Raw genomic sequence first — 17,560 nt, 5'->3', positions numbered from 1 at the left:
CCACTAATTAACCCTGATAAGGCACACCTGTGAAGTGGAAACCATTTCAGGTGACTACCTCTTGAAGCTCATGGAGAGAATGCCAAGAGTGTGCAAAGCAGTAATCAGAGCAAAGGGTGGCTATTTTGAAGAAACTAGAATATAAAACATGTTTTCAGTTATTTCACCTTTTTTTGTTAAGTACATAACTCCACATGTGTTCATTTATAGTTTTGATGCCTTCAGTGAGAATCTACAATGTAAATAGTCATGAAAATAAAGAAAACGCATTGAATGAGGAGGTGTGTCCAAACTTTTGGCCTGTACTGTATATGCGCCTTATAATAACGGTGACATAGTCACAGTGACATGGTCTTCATTAGCCTGTCATCATTACTAATAGTTCCAAATGAGCATTCATTATTATGTTTAACCACAAAGTTGTTACCCTCCAGTGGGCTATTTATGATTATTTGCAACCTTTAACGCTGCAGTGTTGGCTATGAAAGCAAACAAATCTGTCCAAGCACTAATCATTTCTCGATTTTCCCCTGAGACTTTTTATTTTTTGGATTTGGAATCCAAAACCAGCCTAGCTAGAGAGACTCAAAAGCAGCCCTGCTATGGAGGTTCCCCAAAATTTAGGAAAAAGCACCAGGCTGTTGACATATTCTAGTTGACGGAATGTTAAAACATTTCTTTATTGAGTGTATAGGCTACACATTTTTACTGCTGGAAAATGTACAAAATGATTTCAGATTTTAAGTTGACATTATTTGTTTGTATAATTGTATTATTAAATGATTTAATACAAAAAAGCTGCAGGGCGAAAATGTGATTTTGAAATTGATGGCTGGAAGAGCTGCCCTTTCATTTAAATTAGATTGCACCTTTCTTTTTTATGCATTAATTTTATGCATTTACACCTGATCATGATACTGGTGTGAATTCATGTACTCATCGATTGTTTTCATGCAAAATATTTACCTGCAAAGATGGGCTAATGACTAATCCTAGTAGAATACAAAGTATCACTTACCACTAAAATACATTGTCAGGTAGGCCTATAACTAACTTCAAAATAATTCATCTGTAGTAGACTACTGCAGGTTTCTGTCCCCTGTGGCTTTATTTAAGGTCACAGCTAAAAATCTGAGGAGTTTTAAGATGAAAATGGAGAGATAAAGAGACTGAAAGACACTCCAGTATGCAAAGTGACATTTCAGCTTTTTATAGCCTCGGGCCAATTAAAGAATATACCTGTTTGTGATGGATTACCCAGTGATTTAAAACTGGAGCGACGGTTATCAGCTCACGCCCAAATCAAACACCTAAAAAACCAGCAGAGCAGAAACCCTTTTTTCCTCTCCCAGCTCTGACCTCTGCTGTCCGTGTCACTTCCGTGTTCCGCTCACCTGTTACACCTGTATTACAGCGTACTGTAGGTGCGACTCCAGCTCTGTCGGTGCACCTGTTGCGTTATTGTGCCATGACCGAGGAGCTAATAACGTGTGAGCTAATATGCCCGTCTTCACCGACCGACCCGGGGAAGACTTTAAACGGTGTGAAAACCGTCGAGATGGATATTGAGCAGCCTATTTTCTCCGTGTTGAGCGGCGGGGTGAAGCAGCAGCAGCAGCCGGAGGGGGACACTCCGGTGCCGGGCTCACCCTCTGCGACAACCGCTGACACCGAGTCCGGGATCTTCTCCGGGGAGTGTGAGCTCTGTGTGGAGCATGAGGCTGAGCTGGACTGGTTCTGTGGCACCGAGCAGAGACTCATCTGCTCTCACTGCGCCATTGTGGGCCCCTGCCACGGACACACTGTGACCCCTCTGGCCACCAGAGTAACCGCAGTGAGGGTGAGTGTGTTACCTATAAATACTGTATTTATACACAACAGCTGTTTGCTTCCTTTAAATATGTTGGCTGAGCTGTGGCATGATACTGATGATGTGTCAGCTCTGGAAATATGGGTGAGAACAGCCCAGGAAGGTTAGTTTCACTTTGTATGAATGCCTTGTGACTTTATCTGCCCTACTTTTAACTGTCAGACAAGTTTATATGTTTATCCACTCATTTTACTTTGTCTACCTGTAAAGTCATCCCTCTATCTCTTTGTCAAGTGGTTTTAATGACAGAAAATGTGTATTTTTCCTATTTTCTATTATTGTATTCCTGTTTTCTGTCATGAAGCCATGAGTGCTGACAAGCTGTGCTCATATATTTGACAGTGTCATACTTACACTTCATGATTCTTTCTTGGGTGTGCCACAATTTGCATGGGACTTTTTCTAGCTGATTCCTCAGCTGGGTATTTGAAAAGACAGGATTTTCTTGTTGCGTCTCTAGCTGATGAGTGTGTGTATGTGTGTGTCTGTACGTGTGTTTTTACCAGAACCAGCTGGTGGATGTGTGTGAGAAAATGCAGCTGCAGGCACTGAGGATCGAGAGGTTTATCGGCCAGACGTTAACAGCCAAAGAGCAAAAGCTTCAGGTGAGAAATAATGCCGCTGATCCCCACCCACTCAGCCGCACACTAATGATCACACAGACGCTGTGCCAACCTCAGTGCTGATACACCCACTGCTCTGTGGAGCCTGAACAGTTTCACAAGTACAGTGTGTCTGATGTTGGCTGGCTCGCCTTAATAAAACAGTCATGTGACAACACACATATGCTGTGCAGACACGTGTTGGGTTTGAATATTGACCTCTATAATGAGTGTCTTTGCATGAGGGCTACAACTGAAGATAATTTTTTAATGTCAATTAATTTGTTGACTATTTCTTTAATTGTCTAATAAGCTGTTAAATCTATCAGATGTCAGAACATAGTAAAAAAAAATACCATCACAGTTTCTTCTCCCTCCTCAAATTGCTTGTTTGGTGTGACTAGCTGTGCCAAAACTCACAGATATTTAGTTTATAATGATGTATCAAACTGAAAAAAATCTGAAAACCTGCAGATTTAAGAAGCAGGAATCAGTGAGTGATTGTTTTTTGCCTGATAAATAATTAAATTAATTACTGGACACATTGTCCCAGCACTTTATTGCACATGAAACAGTGATTGTCATCAACAAGGAGAGTAAATTGTGACAGAAATCATCCCTCTATAGTAAAAACATTCCTAATTATTTATATGAGTTCATGTTTTAATACATAACAATAGCCTACTTTGGAAAAACAGCATGAATTATCAGCATGGTGTTGATATCGACTCCCTAAATCTAAATTCTTTTGAATATAATATATTAGAATAGAATAGAATTTACCGCACTTCTAACAATTATTAAACAATTTCAGATCTTTTTACACTGAAAAAGTAAAATAATGAGGTACTTTGCAGTAGTAAATGCATGAATAAAACAGGAAACAACATGTTAACTATTCATGCACTGTATAACTTGCTGATTTATCACTACACAACAAAGTAAAGGTTGCCTCTTTCAGTGCACCTGTATTTATTAACCTCCCTGCACTCAGTGGGTGTCTAAAGGGTAGGTACGGTCATGCATGTGTAGTTTTCTCACTTACAAGCTACCACCAGCAAATCAAACCTCAAGCAAACAACAAGGGCAGGTAAGACAAACACTTAGGTACGTTCTTAGAAATAAGGGTTCCAAAAAGGTTCTTCCTTGAGGGCTGAGGCTCGACCTGATTTGGCTCTGGAGACCTCTTTTTTTAAGAAAGGGTTCTTCAGTGGTTCTTTGTGAAACTAATGCAGGAGATATAGCCTGCTTGCTTTTTAACCATGTGTTTACATAGACAACTGGCTGCGCTGTGAACAGAATTATTCACATAATTGCCTATGTACAACGCGTGTTACTGGAGGATTCCACTAGAGGGCACACCAGAGAACTTAGACCATATAGAACTTCTAGATTTGCATGATGTAAAGAATAATATAGACTGATATTGTTAATTCTGATATCAGTGTGGATCCTAGTAGAAAAAGTATCAGCAGAGCCACCATAGATGGTATGTATAAAGCATATTTTGGCAATGGTGAGTTTCTTCAATTCAGTTCAACTCAATTCAATAAGCTTTATCGGTATGACATTCCTTATATGTTTTCACAATTACAATTTAAGACAGTGAAAAGTGAAAAACAGTTACCAACAATGAAATTATTACAAATGCATAAACATAAACTTTAAAGGGAAAAAAACTCATTAAGTGAAGGGGTAAATAAAAAGGCAGACCTGTTAGGAGATGAACTATGTGTTGTTGTGTTGGTTGTCTCTTAGACTGTGACATGCATTTATATGTCTTGCTGCATCTGTGGCACTGACACTATTTTCTCTAAGGGTTCCAATAAAATCCATTTCATCCAAAGAACCCTTTTTGGAAGAAGGAGTTCTTCGAAGATTGTTGAAAGCATGGGTGCTAAAGACCCTTATATAGACCCATAGACTGAATCACAATATTTGTTTACATAAAATGAAATGGTGCTGAACAGATGCTGTCTCATTTGGTTGATTTTTAACCACATAAAAAAAATCAGTGTCAGTTTAAGTGTGCGTTATATTTACAATATTCTCACTAATTTTCCGCCGGGGGACTGAAGCTGTTATCTCAAAGCCATCAGACTCCATTGACAAAAACCGTAATTTTAGAGCAAAGGAACAAGTACAACATTCACTTACACTGATACTGTTTTTTTTTAGGTGAGTCTTTTTATCTGGCTGAAATATGTCAGATAGGTTGACCCACTGTGCTTAACTATATATCTTAAAATGTTACAGTTACAACTGAATAAATGACAACAGAAATAAACACGTTTGCCAATGTCTCATGTCTCTGCAATTCAAAACAATTGCCAGTTGTCTACCCAGAAGTATTAGCACAACATCATGGTGATTCAGTCAATGGGGGCCAGCCGAAGAACCCTGTGTGGTTCTACTTAATCCCTTTATTTCTAAGATTGCACCTTATCTGAGCAACAGTCAAATTACCAAGTGTCCTACAACATAAAACAAACTTACTCCACACTGTGGAAACAATGCTGTTGGCTACAAATCTGGTCACTGATTCTCTCTTACTATTAGTGTGTTTGTTTATGACCACACGAGGGAAGTCACTTGTGTGAAGTGAGATGTCATCAACAATCTCTGTGCTTTCTTGGGCCCCCACCGTCAAGTGTTTGTGTTGCTGCTGATTAGCAACAGCTAAACAATGAACTGAAACTCATGGTAAAGCTATGTAAAGCCGAGGCGAGTGGCAGATCCATGTGATAATTCTCTGTAGCTTCATTGGTATTTCAACTGTCACATTGCAATGTCATAAATACACATTGTGTTTGATTTTTTCATGCAGAGAAGGTAATCACAGGTGCTTACTTATAACTGAACACAGCATTATAATTTAATAGAAATGAAGTGCAGGAGCTGACTGAGGATGTAAGATCTAGTCAAATGCCTTCCTGTTAATCAGTTTTTAATTGATTTTTATGAGTGCTAAAACAGCAGGTTTTTCTCACAGCAGACATTTTGACTTGTCAAAGTAGGAAGAACGCTGTAGTTGCAACCTCAACATGTCCGACAAATTATTTGCCTTTGAGAGAAGCCTTCTAGAAATGAAAATAAAAAGTGTTTGTTGACAAGGATGAGTTTTTCTTATTCGTTTTTTAACTTTGCTGCTAAAATATGTATCACAAAAAATGAAATAAATGAGTGGGTTCAGAAGGTTAGAGGGATTTAAAAAAAAAATTAGAAACATTACATGAATGTATGGGCTTTAGAAACTAAACGTGTGTCTAATATTTCCTCTTCTCTCCTTGGCGTAGGCATCGGCGAGCAGGGCGAGGGAGCAGATCGTGGCTCAGGTCAGCGCAGCACGTGAAGCCCTGGAGGAGGAGGAGCAGCGTCTCTTGGAGGAGGTGCAGCGAGAGGAGGAGCGGGTGGAGCAGTGTCTCCTCACCCAGAGAGCCCACTGGAGCCAGGCTTTGGCAAGTCTGTCGCAAACACGCTCCGGCCTGGTGCACACACTGACGCACACTCCAGACGCACAGTTGGTGGTGAGAGACTGGGACATTTTTGTTGAGGGAGGACAGGGAGTCATTGTGTTCAAATAACAGTATCCTGATGATGGTCATTAAACTACCAGAAGAGTCATCACTTTGTTTCTGTCTTTCAGACCAGTGTCCAGGAGATAGCTGACAGGTGAGCTTTCATCACGTGACATTGTTTGTGAATATTATGTTCATGCTCAGGACATACCAGAGGGGTAATGTCTCTCCTTGTGGTCTGTGTGTGTGTCAGGGTGGAGGAGGCAGAGGGGGTCGGGGAGCCCTGTGATACAGACCAGCTCAACCTGAACCCAGGCTGTAGTGACAGCAAGCTGCTGAGAGGTCTGTGGGCCACCGCGGTGCTGCTGGGGCCAAACGGTTAGTAGATTTTTATTCAGTCATAATACAAACACAACAGATCCAACAGGAACATACAAGGTTATAACATAACTGATGATGGTAATTATTATCATACCTGCTAACCTTGAAAATGTGGAAAATGGTATATTCTTAAATCAAAACCAGACAGCTCATTTTGTTCATTCTTAATACTTTTTGTGTGTGTGATGATGTAAAAGTAGAAATGTTGCAGGCAAACAGTTCAACAAGAAAAGTAACCGTCCTTTCGTGATATCCATTCAGTAATAGAAGATCATTTGCTCAATTAAAAGTCCAAGCAAAGTTTTTACATTCAAAAAGTAAAAGTACTTAAATACTAGTCCATACCCATTGAGTGCACAGTTGCCCACGTACAGTTTCACATGATGTGTGTTTGGGATACGGGTCATAGGAAATTGCAGATTAAATAGTCAACTGAACCCATTAAGAAGAGCAATGTATTCAGACAGTGTTTTTGAAAAATGTGGGACAGACAGAATGACTGACTGACAGAGTGACACACTGACAGTTTCTGTGATTATGTACAGCATACCATACCATGACTTAGTCATACCAAAAATTAGAAAAAACAAACAAACATTGGGCCACAGGGGGAGCCACAGCGATCGGTCGCATTTTAGCCTTTTTTAAGCATTTTTCTGTTGTTATAGCGCCACCCAGTTGCCAATTAGAGTTAAATTTCTCCAGTCACCTTGAGGCGGCCAAGAGGGAACTTAGATTATGTTTCATGCAGATCGGTCAAACTTCCTAGGAAGAGATTGATTTTAAGTGTTTTTCCAAAAAATTCAAAATGGTGGAAAATCTATACAGCTGGAAGTTATGGGTTCTTCAGGCAAATTTGTTCCTCATGAGGAGAGGCATCTCTGTGCAAAGTTTCATGTCTCTACAACATACAGGGCATGAGATATGCCCATTCAAAGTTTGCAATTTCAACTGGTTGCTATAGCGCCCCCCTTTGGCCAATTGATGTAATATTGCTTCATTCGCATCTTCCCATGACCCTCTACCACTGTGCCAAATTTCACATGGATTGACCAAGTCAGTGAGGAGAAAAACATGGAACAGAGACACCCACACACCCACAGAGTTTTCATCATTATATAGAAAGATTAGCAATAAAATGTGGCCGAATGTAAAGGTTTCATGTTGTAAAAAAAAAAAAAAGTCTTTTCTAATATAAAGCAGGTAAAGGTGCTATATAAATACTATCCAAACAATCCACAGAGGAATGTGCACAGTCAGTGTTCAGAAACTGTGCCTTTAAACAAGCTGTCAGGATTTCTGTGAAGTTGTGATGTCACCACTTTATAGACCATTTCAGGCTTAAAAAATAAAGAATCTTAAAGGGTCTCTTTGTATTTCCTGTTTTAAAGTTTTGCATCATATATGAATGACATCTGCTGACAGAAGGTCAACATTGACCCAAGCTGTTATCTAGCAATGCAATTCCAGTGAAACGGTCTAAAAAGGTACAAAATGCTGCTACAGTGCCAATAAAGCCATTGCCTCTGCTGCAGTGACGATGCAGAGATGAAGAGATTGCAGAGATGAAGAGATTGCAGAGATGCAGAGTGGGAAGACCCGGAAATACTGACCAATCAGTGCAGACACGTTCCAGGAAGGGATCTTAAAGAGACAGACACTAAAATGGAGTGTTTCAGGCAGAGGGTGAATACAGGTATATTTGGACAGACAGTATGAAGGAAAAAAAAATAATGCTTTTTTTTGAATATTAAAGCATGTAAACATGTTCTAGTAAAAACTCAAAATGCAAGTATAATCCTGAAAATAAGCACAATATGGGATCTTTAAAGTAGAAGTGCTCATTATGCAGAATGGCTCCTTTATGTGTTATAGTTCTGTATACAGTATATAATAATACTGAATCATTGATACTGATTCATATTATATTTTATAAGCTAATGTGTATGCTAGTTTTAAGCTAATGCTGTGTTATTAAGCTTTGTAATTAAATGTTCATCAGAAAAGTAACTAGTAACCACTGTACAACAGTCACATAAAAAAGTATAAAGTACCTGAAACTACACATCCCACTATACTGCATACAAGTATAGAATTCCTGTATTTATTTATACCACTACTTATCACACATACTGGTGTTAGCCATAAAGATAAGTGTACACATGATTTGACCTTTTTGATTTTCAATGTTTTCCGCACCCAGAATCTTCCTGACTTGTGGTAGTGTGCAGTAGCTCTGGAAATATACTTCATATATTAGTAGTATTCACATTCATCTACATAGACTAAATTGTGTCCTGATGTATTTTGCACTCTGGTTCGATACAACAGTAATTGTGAGGGGTGACAATGTAACAACTGAACGGTGCAAGTGTTGAAATGGATCTAAACTTGGAGAAAAATGAGATAATTTGCATAAGAGTGGCGCAAAAATCCAGTGTTGTTCATGGAAATCTGAAAGGTGGACAGCATGATACAAAGATTCTTATAATGCCTCAAAGCATGTCTGCTTATAGTGCAGCAGTTTGTGACATTTATTCCATCTCGTTCTTCTTCCCACAGCTTATGGATCGTCTTATTTAAAGTTTGACGAGCGCACAGTGAGCCCCCTTCTGTCCCTGTCTGATGATGTCTGCACTCTGACCTTCCTGCACAAAAAAGTTCGCCAACCTCTGCCCTACGACCCGGCACGCTTTGACTGTTGGCCCAACGCACTGGGCTCACTGTCCATGTCCTCTGGCACCCACAGCTGGGTGGTGGATGTGGGCCAGAGTGGTGCCTTTAAGGTCGGGGTCTGCTACAGCTCTCTGGAGCGCAAAGGCTCCGGGGACGAGGCCCGGCTGGGCCACAACAGTCAGTCGTGGGTGCTGTGCCACTACGACGGGGACTACTCCTTCTGCCACGCAGGGAAGAGGGTGCCTCTGCAGGTGGTGAGGAGACCCCAGAGGATTGGCCTGCTGCTGGACTGGCCCAGTCACACACTGCTGTTTTATGAGCTGGACTCCAGCGCTGTGCTGTACACTGTCACACATCCCTTCAGTGCCCCACTGCTGCCGGCATTTGCTGTCACCGACCGCAGTATCACCATACTACACTGACACACTCTGCTGAAAACTAAATGACCTTAAACATGTGAAAATGCCTTTCTCTAATGTAAATATGATCAGCAGCTAAAGATCCTCCACCTGTGCTGTAATGAAAGGCCTCAGTTTGTATTTATTATATTAGCTAATCTATTAGCTGCTGATTCTTTTTTTACTGTTTTTAATGATTTAATAGATTTTAATATTCATAATGTACAGTAGTGCTGGAACAGTATTGTTTGACTGATGATGATTGTGTTTTAATGATTGTTTTTTATCTTAAGTTTGAGCTTCCCCAAGACTCTCTCTAGAAAATGGTAATCACACTGTTTGATCTAGGACTGTTCAAAACAAGGCTTGAATCGCCTTTTCCCCCAGGAAAGATTTGTAGAAACTTAACAGGTAAATGGACAATTTTAGAGCATTTGGAATCAAAAAAATCCTAGAAGTTTTGATCAGTGTCAGGGAGCAGCATATGATTAAGGGACACACAGGAAAAGTTCACACACTTTGAGTTTATTATGACATTTTCTATGACATACCAACACTAAACAAAAACTAAACAATCAGCAGTGATGTAGCCGACATGACACAATCATATTACATTTTATTTTTCCACTTTTTTGTTACATTTGAAAGTAATAAAATAAACTCAGTACAGTGTTTGACATTGATTGTATCTACCCACAGCAGTCAAGTAACAGCTCGACCGAGGCACGGCAACACCACTTGCACAAAACCACACACAGAACTGCTGTTCCCCATAATATTAGAACCAGAAGTAATAATATTAATGGAAATATGTTAAGTGTATTTATGATTTTGATTACATTCGCTAATTATTATCTTAGATGGTGATGCCTGGCTGCCTTTTGTAGCAGAGCAATCTTTTTTAATATATTTTTATTGGTATGTTGGGGGGACATTTTGAGCCTATTTGAATAGATCTGTCCCCCCAACATACGCTATAATTACAGCCTAGGTTTAAAGTGTTGTGTAAAAGAAACTCACTACATAAATACCCTGAGACCATTTTGTATTGATGTTATTTGCTCAGTAAAACATTTATTGTAGTTTGACTGTTATGTTTTCTGTCTCTCTCTCTGTCTTTACTGTTGATTTGTTTGTTTGTTTATTGGGAGCCCCTTCAGTTGCTGCCTTGACAATTACTGTTCCTGGGGACCATAATCAAATCAATCAATCAGTCAATCATTCAATCAATTTTATTTATAAAGCCCAGTATCACAAATCAGGATTTGCCTCACAGGGCTTTACAGCATACGACACCCCTCTGTCCTTAGGACCCTCATAGCGGATAAGGAAAAACTCCAAAAAAACCTTAATGGGGGAAAAAAAATGATAGAAACTTCAGGAAGAGCAACTGAGGAGGGATCCCTCTTCCAGGATGACAGACGTGCAATAGATGTCGTACAGAACAGATCAACATGATAAATTAACAGTAATCCGTGTGACACAATGAGACAGAAAGAGAGACAGAAACAGAGAGAAATGCAGGACAGACGGTAATGACAGTAGCCTACAACAACATTAATTAAAGTAATAATATTATAGTTATAGTTCTGGCTATTGTGGTACAATATGTTGAAAGTATATATTAATATCTGATAGTATACATATGTGACAATCATCATCATTAAATGAAATACATATAGTTATAGTCAACTTTTTTTTTTTACTTTCACTTCATACAGTAAACAAAGTTAGAGCATTGACATTGCATCAGACCCCAACATCCGTACTGTAAAAATTGTATTTAATTTGCAGGCCTGTTTTCGGAAACCTCTTTAGCCACTTATTAACACCTTTTGTTGAGATCCTTGAGATTCAAAACAGGGCAACTGTTGCAGTGAGACATTACTGTTTCTGGGTTTTGTTTTGTTTTTCATAGCACTGGTCTTGGTTGAAGTAGCATTTATTTTGAACTACTTTATATAGTGATGCAACTAGTGGTTATTTTTATTATGGATAAATCACCTGATGAAATTCTCAATTGGCTGATTGATCAGCTTGTGAAAAAAATCCGAAATTAGTGAGAAATGCCTCAGCAATTAGCCAGAGCCCAAAGTGACACCTTCACAGGACTTTATTTTGCTCGATCAACAACCCAAACCCCAAAATCACAGGTGCAGATTTAGAGGAGGACACAGAGGACACATCCCCCTCACTATTTAAAACATGTGCATCTGTCTCCACCAGTAAAAACATGAAAGTAGCAGACTAAATTAAAGACTTTTAAACCATAAATTGATGCAGAAATTCAATTCACCAGAGTTGATGCTCAAATTTTCTGGCAGATGACCGCCAAACCCACCATTTCAAATGTGTCCCCCCCTAGTATTGAAACCAAACCTTCACCCCAAAGTAGAAAATCCTCAACCTTGTGAACCTGGAACCATGAAATATTTTTGGATTAAAAATGGCCTAAAAAGTAATCAAAATAGTTGGGGATCAATCAATTAATTGACTAATTGTTTCAAATGTACTTGTACATTTTCATTTTTTATGTGCAAAAAATCTTTATTGGTTAAATTAACTAAATAAGTTGGTAAAATCGTAGTGGAGTAAATATACAACATTTTCCTCTGAAATGTAGTGAAGTAGAAGTGTAAAGTAACATAAAATGAACATAATCAAGTAACGTACAAGTACCTTAAGTTTTAGTTAAGTGCAGCACTTGACATATAGTAACATTGCACCTCAGGTAAAACTCTATAAAACAATTGATGTTTCCTCTTCCATTAGAAACATTTGTGGAGACAACAGTTTTAAACGTTTAAATGTGGCAAAGTAGCTCTGTGTTATGACAATCACAAGTTTTAGAGAGTCAAAACCAGATGTGAACACCTCTGCTTTTGGCCACTAGAGGGCAGTAGAGTCAAATGAAGCCTCCACAGTCAACAGGTCAAACATGAGTCATGCACCAGTGTGCTTATGATGATGATGCACTGATCAGTGAAGAAGAAATGTTTCTCCAGGACCATGGACAGCTACAGGTGCAATCAGACGAAAACTCTGAAAACTGAGGACATATATATATACTACATGTTGAATGAATGTTTTTGAATTTAAATAACACCAAATGACATAATGACAATTAGTGTTAACACCTGTAAGACACAGAGACTGATGAACACCCAGGAAATAGACGATGAAAGCAACAAACCCACCGTAGAAGTGTGAGGTCACTTAAAACATTCCTCCAGACACAACAAGGTGGGAGGGAGTAGGAGGCAATGAGACAAAACAGGGAAGAGCTATGAATAGAACAGTGACTTCACTGACTCATTATCATCAGAGATATTTTAGGTCCGAATAAGGTACTGTAGTAGCACTAAAGGCCATGTCTAGGGAACGTCATGTTACTATCAGTAAAGAATTCATTTCAATAGTTTCAGAGTGGACATGTTGAAGCTGTGGATGTCCAGGATGTCGCAATCACAGATATTTCTTGTGATTTTGGTACAATGTGATGTAACATTGAAACAACCCATTCATTGCTATTTTCATAGAGACACCGTGTTTTAAAAGCATCTTCCCATAAAAGCCATTTACATTTGAATACTGTGTTTTATTAGACTTGCTGGAACATGTTGAACTTATGAAAGAAATTGATAAACACAATGGACAACTCCTTTATATGGAGTTATTAATGCCAAACAACAACAACAAAGAAGAAGAAGTGTATATCAGTAGTGGCTTTACAGGTACAACCTTGATGGGAACACGGGGAAATAACCAAGAGCAGACAAACAAAACAAGGTCTCGTCTCGTCTCGTCTCGTCGTTCTCCACTTATCCAAGTCCGGGTCGCGGGGGCAGCAGCCTCGGCAAAGAAGCCCAGACAGTCCTCTCCCCAGCCACCTCCGTCAGCTCTTAAGAGGGAACCCCGAGGCGTTCCCAGGCCAGTCGGGCGATGTAATCCCTCCAGCGTGTCCTGGGGCGGCCCCGAGGTCTCCTCCCGGCTGGACATGCCCGAAATACCTCCCAAGGGAGGCGTCCGGGAGGGATCTCGTTCTTTAGGTCACTACTCAGAGCTCATGACCATAGGTGAGGGTTGGAACGTAGATCGACCGGTAAATCAAGAGCTTCGCTTTCTGGCTAAGCTCCCTTTTCACCACAACGGACCGGTTAAGCGTCCGCATCACTGCTGATGCCGCCCCAATCCGCCTGTCAATCTCCCGCTCCATCCTACCCTCACTCATGAACAAGATCCCGAGGTACTTAAACTCCTCCACCTGAGGCAGGACCTCCCCCCTGACCTGGAGTGGGCAATCCACCCTTTTCCGGCTGAGGACCATGGCCTCAGACTTGGAGGTGCTGATTCTCATGCCAGCCGCTTCACACTCGGCTGCGAACCGTCCCAGTGAGAGCTGGAGGTCACTGTTCGATGGAGCTAGGAGGACCACGTCATCCGCAAATAGCAAGGACGAGATCCTCCTGTCACCAAACCTGACACCCTCCACCCCTTGGCTGAGCCTAGAAATTCTGTCCATGAAAGTTATGAACAGAACCGGTGACAAAGGGCAGCCCTGGCGGAGTCCAACCCTCACTGGGAACAGGTCCGACTTACTGCCAGCCACGCGAACCAGACTCATGCTCCTTCGGTACAGGGACTGGATGGCCCTTAGCAAAGGGCCACCAACCCCATACTCCCGGAGCACCCCCCACAGGATGCCCCTGGGGACACGGTCATAAGCCTTCTCCAAATCCACAAAACACATGTGGACTGGTTGGGCGAACTCCCATGCCCCCTCCAGCACCCTGGCGAGGGTAAAGAGCTGGTCCACGGTTCCGCGTCCAGGACGAAAACCACATTGCTCCTCCTCAATCTGAGGTTCAACTATCAACCGGACCCTCTTCTCCAGCACCCTGGCGTAGACCTTACCGGGTAGGCTGAGGAGTGTGATCCCCCTGTAGTTGGAACACACCCTCTGGTCCCCTTTCTTGAAGATGGGGACCACCACCCCGGTCTGCCACTCCAGAGGCACTGCCCCCGATGTCCACGCAATGTTGCAGAGGCGTGTCAGCCAGGACAGCCCTACAGCATCCAGAGCTTTGAGATATCCAGGGCGAATCTCGTCCAACCCCGGGGCCCCGCCGCGGCGCAGTTCCTTCACTACCTCGGCGACTTCTGCCCCCAAAATTGGACGACCCGCCCCTGAGACCCCTGGCTCTGTTTCCTCACTGGAATACGTGTTGGTGGGATTGAGGAGCTCCTCAAAGTATTCCTTCCACCGCCTGACAATGTCCCCAGTTGACGTCAGCAGCTCCCCGCCCCCACTGTAAACAGTGTGAGCAAGTTGCCGCCTCCCCCCCCGAGGCGCCGGACGTTTGCCAGAACCTCTTTGGAGCCGATCGATAGTCCTTCTCCATGGCCTCACTGAACTCCTCCCATGCCTCCCTCCGCGACTGCCGCTGCTGCGCTCCGCTTGGCCCGCCGGTACCCGTCAGCTGCTTCTGGAGACCCACAGACCAACCATGCACTGTAGGCCTCCTTCTTCAGCCTGACGGCTCCCCTCACCTCTGGTGTCCACCAGCGGGTTCGGGGGTTACCGCCGCGACTGGCCCCCGTGGCCTTGCAGCCACAGCTCGCAACAGCCGCCTCGACAATGGCAGAGCGGAACATGGCCCATTCGGACTCAATGTCCCCCTCCGCCCTCGGGATGCGGTCGAAGCTCTCCCGGAGGTGGGAGTTGAAGATCATCTTGACAGGTTCTTCCGCCAGGCGTTCCCAGCAGACCCTCACTGCTCGTTTGGGCCTGCCAGGTCTGCGCGGCGTCCTCCCCTGCCACCTGATCCAACTCACCACCAGGTGGTGATCAGTTGACAGCTCTGCTCCTCTCTTCACCCAAGTGTCCAGAACATATGGTCGCAGGTGAAATGACACGACTACAAAGTCAATCATTGACCTGCGACCTAGGCTGTCCTGGTGCCACGTGCACCGATGGACATCCTTATGCTCGAACATGGTGTTATGGCCAAACTGCGACCCACACAGAAGTCCAATAACTGCACACCACTCGGGTTCAGATCGGGCAGGCCGTTCCTCCCAATCACGCCCCTCCAGGTCCTGCTGTCATTGCCCACGTGAGCGTTGAAGTCCCCCAGCAGGACAATGGAGTCCCCGGTCAGGGCACTGTCCAGCATCCATCCCAGGGACTCCAAAAAGGGCGGGTACTCTGAACTGCTGTTCGGCGCATAAGCGCAGACAACAGTCAGGACCTGTTCCCCAACCCGAAGGCGCAGGGACGCAACCCTTTCGTCCACTGGGATGAACCCCAACGTACAGGCAGAGAGTCTGGGGGCTATCAGAAAGCCCACCCCGGCTCTCCGTGTCTCACCCGGAGCATCTCCAGCAAAGGAGAGAGTCCAACCCCTCTCAAGGACTTGGGTTCCAGAGCCGGAACTATGTGTCGAGGTGAGGCCGACTAAATCTAGCCGGTAGCACTCAACCTCTTACACAAGCTCCGGCTCCTTCCCCGCCAGAGAGGTGAAACAAGGTGATTTATAGAATTTAATATGACTCACAAGTTAAATCAGTAGTTTGATATGTAGATGTGTCAGCTATTTTCATATGGAGGGTCCTGGCAGAGACACAGAGGTGGGGGCACTGAGGTCACTGGCAGCAGGGGGAGGTTGTTACTCTTGTGTGGATATGACCATGTGTGTATGATATATTAGTTTGTGTTAAACAAAGGTGATACTAATATCCCCCAGAGACCCTGCGTCCTCATATGAGGACATTACATTTTGGGTTTACTGGACCTTCTGTGTCATTCTGCTTAACTTAGACCTCTCGTCCTCGTTCGTGGACACTTTTTTTGTGCCGTCTAGTGGTAGTAAGACCACAATACACTCATCCATGTAAAAACAAGATGGCAGCCATCTTGGCCAAGTCAGTCTGCTGCCGACCCCGACACAAAAGTGGACAAGGTAGAAAACCTGATCACATTTCATGGTTATTTATTTACAACTTGTTTATTTATGATTAATAATGTTTTTAGCCATACAAATTTGACCAATTTTAGCAAAGTAACAAGCTAAGAAACTGTTAAGTACTTGTTTGCAGACGGGGATTTCTCATCAGCTCGTTAAAGGACATTGGGACTTTCTTATCGTCTCGTTTGAGGACATTAGGGGCTTTACTGTTGTCTCCTTTGAGGATATTGGGACTCCATTAATTTATTTATTATTGTTGACAATCTTTATTTTTTTTAATACTTATCAGAGGCTGCTAATCTCAAATAGCTAGGACAAATTGAAAATGCATACCAAACAAAAGTTCAGGTCTCAGGAGGGTGTTGATGAATGGGGCCCAACATCCGAGAAATAATTCAGTGTGGTTGTTTGTGTTCCGTGTTATTTGCCCTTCTACTGAAATGTACTCTGATATCAGAAGGTCCCACTGGGATTTTAAGAGGTTATTTTTGTCTTTCCAGTTCAGTAAAACTGTCTTTTTAGCGATGTTAAAGCGATAGAGGTTGTTAATATTTCATGTTATTGTCATATCCACAAGCAATTACAGTAAAATCATGGCCTGTCTTTGTGCAGTGTGTCCAAAGCAAAATGTGAAGATTTAAAGCTGCACAGCGACACTGAACTAAATGTGTGACCTGACAGCTGGCTGCGGCATTTAACAGAAAAGTCTTCATGCGTTCTAACCTGTGGAATTAACACATAACCCACATATCTAAAAATAACCTTACCATAACCTTAAAGTGGGCACTCAGTACAAGAATGCTTTTAGCTAGAAAAACTAAAGGGTATTTTTTGACACCAGATTTGCTCATCTCACACACCTGCCGAGGAGTGTACACACTGACTTCCTGTTATTATTACTGTGAAAAAAATAGGGGCTCAGTATTAGATTGAACTATGCAATAACACAGGCAGCTGCACTGATGGGTTTTTTTTAAGATTCATGACAAGTAATTCTCAATAATTTGACCGCAGTTTTACATTAGAAAAACAATTGGCCAGAAATTTGGCATAAAAATGATAATAATGGACCAATAATAATATTATTTTTCAAAACTGACTATATCACAGCAGAATATAAGTATTTAATAACAGACATAATTCATTC

General features: G+C 42.2%; 1 protein-coding gene across 1 annotated transcript; it reads left to right on the top strand.

Annotated features, from left to right (window-relative positions):
• The first annotated feature begins 1,407 nt into the window (after nt 1-1,407).
• Nucleotides 1,408-10,527, top strand: bspry (B-box and SPRY domain containing). The gene is made up of 6 exons (XM_033646521.2): nt 1,408-1,840; nt 2,377-2,475; nt 5,769-5,999; nt 6,119-6,144; nt 6,244-6,368; nt 8,934-10,527. The coding sequence occupies exons 1-6, from the start codon at nt 1,469-1,471 to the stop codon at nt 9,467-9,469; spliced, it is 1,389 nt and encodes a 462-aa protein (XP_033502412.1). The 5' UTR covers nt 1,408-1,468; the 3' UTR covers nt 9,470-10,527.
• The last annotated feature ends 7,033 nt before the right edge of the window (nt 10,528-17,560 follow it).

The sequence above is a fragment of the Epinephelus lanceolatus genome, chromosome 19, assembly GCF_041903045.1.
Source record: "Epinephelus lanceolatus isolate andai-2023 chromosome 19, ASM4190304v1, whole genome shotgun sequence".
Lineage (NCBI taxonomy): Eukaryota > Metazoa > Chordata > Actinopteri > Perciformes > Serranidae > Epinephelus > Epinephelus lanceolatus.
This window is presented reverse-complemented; position numbering and strand designations above follow the sequence as displayed.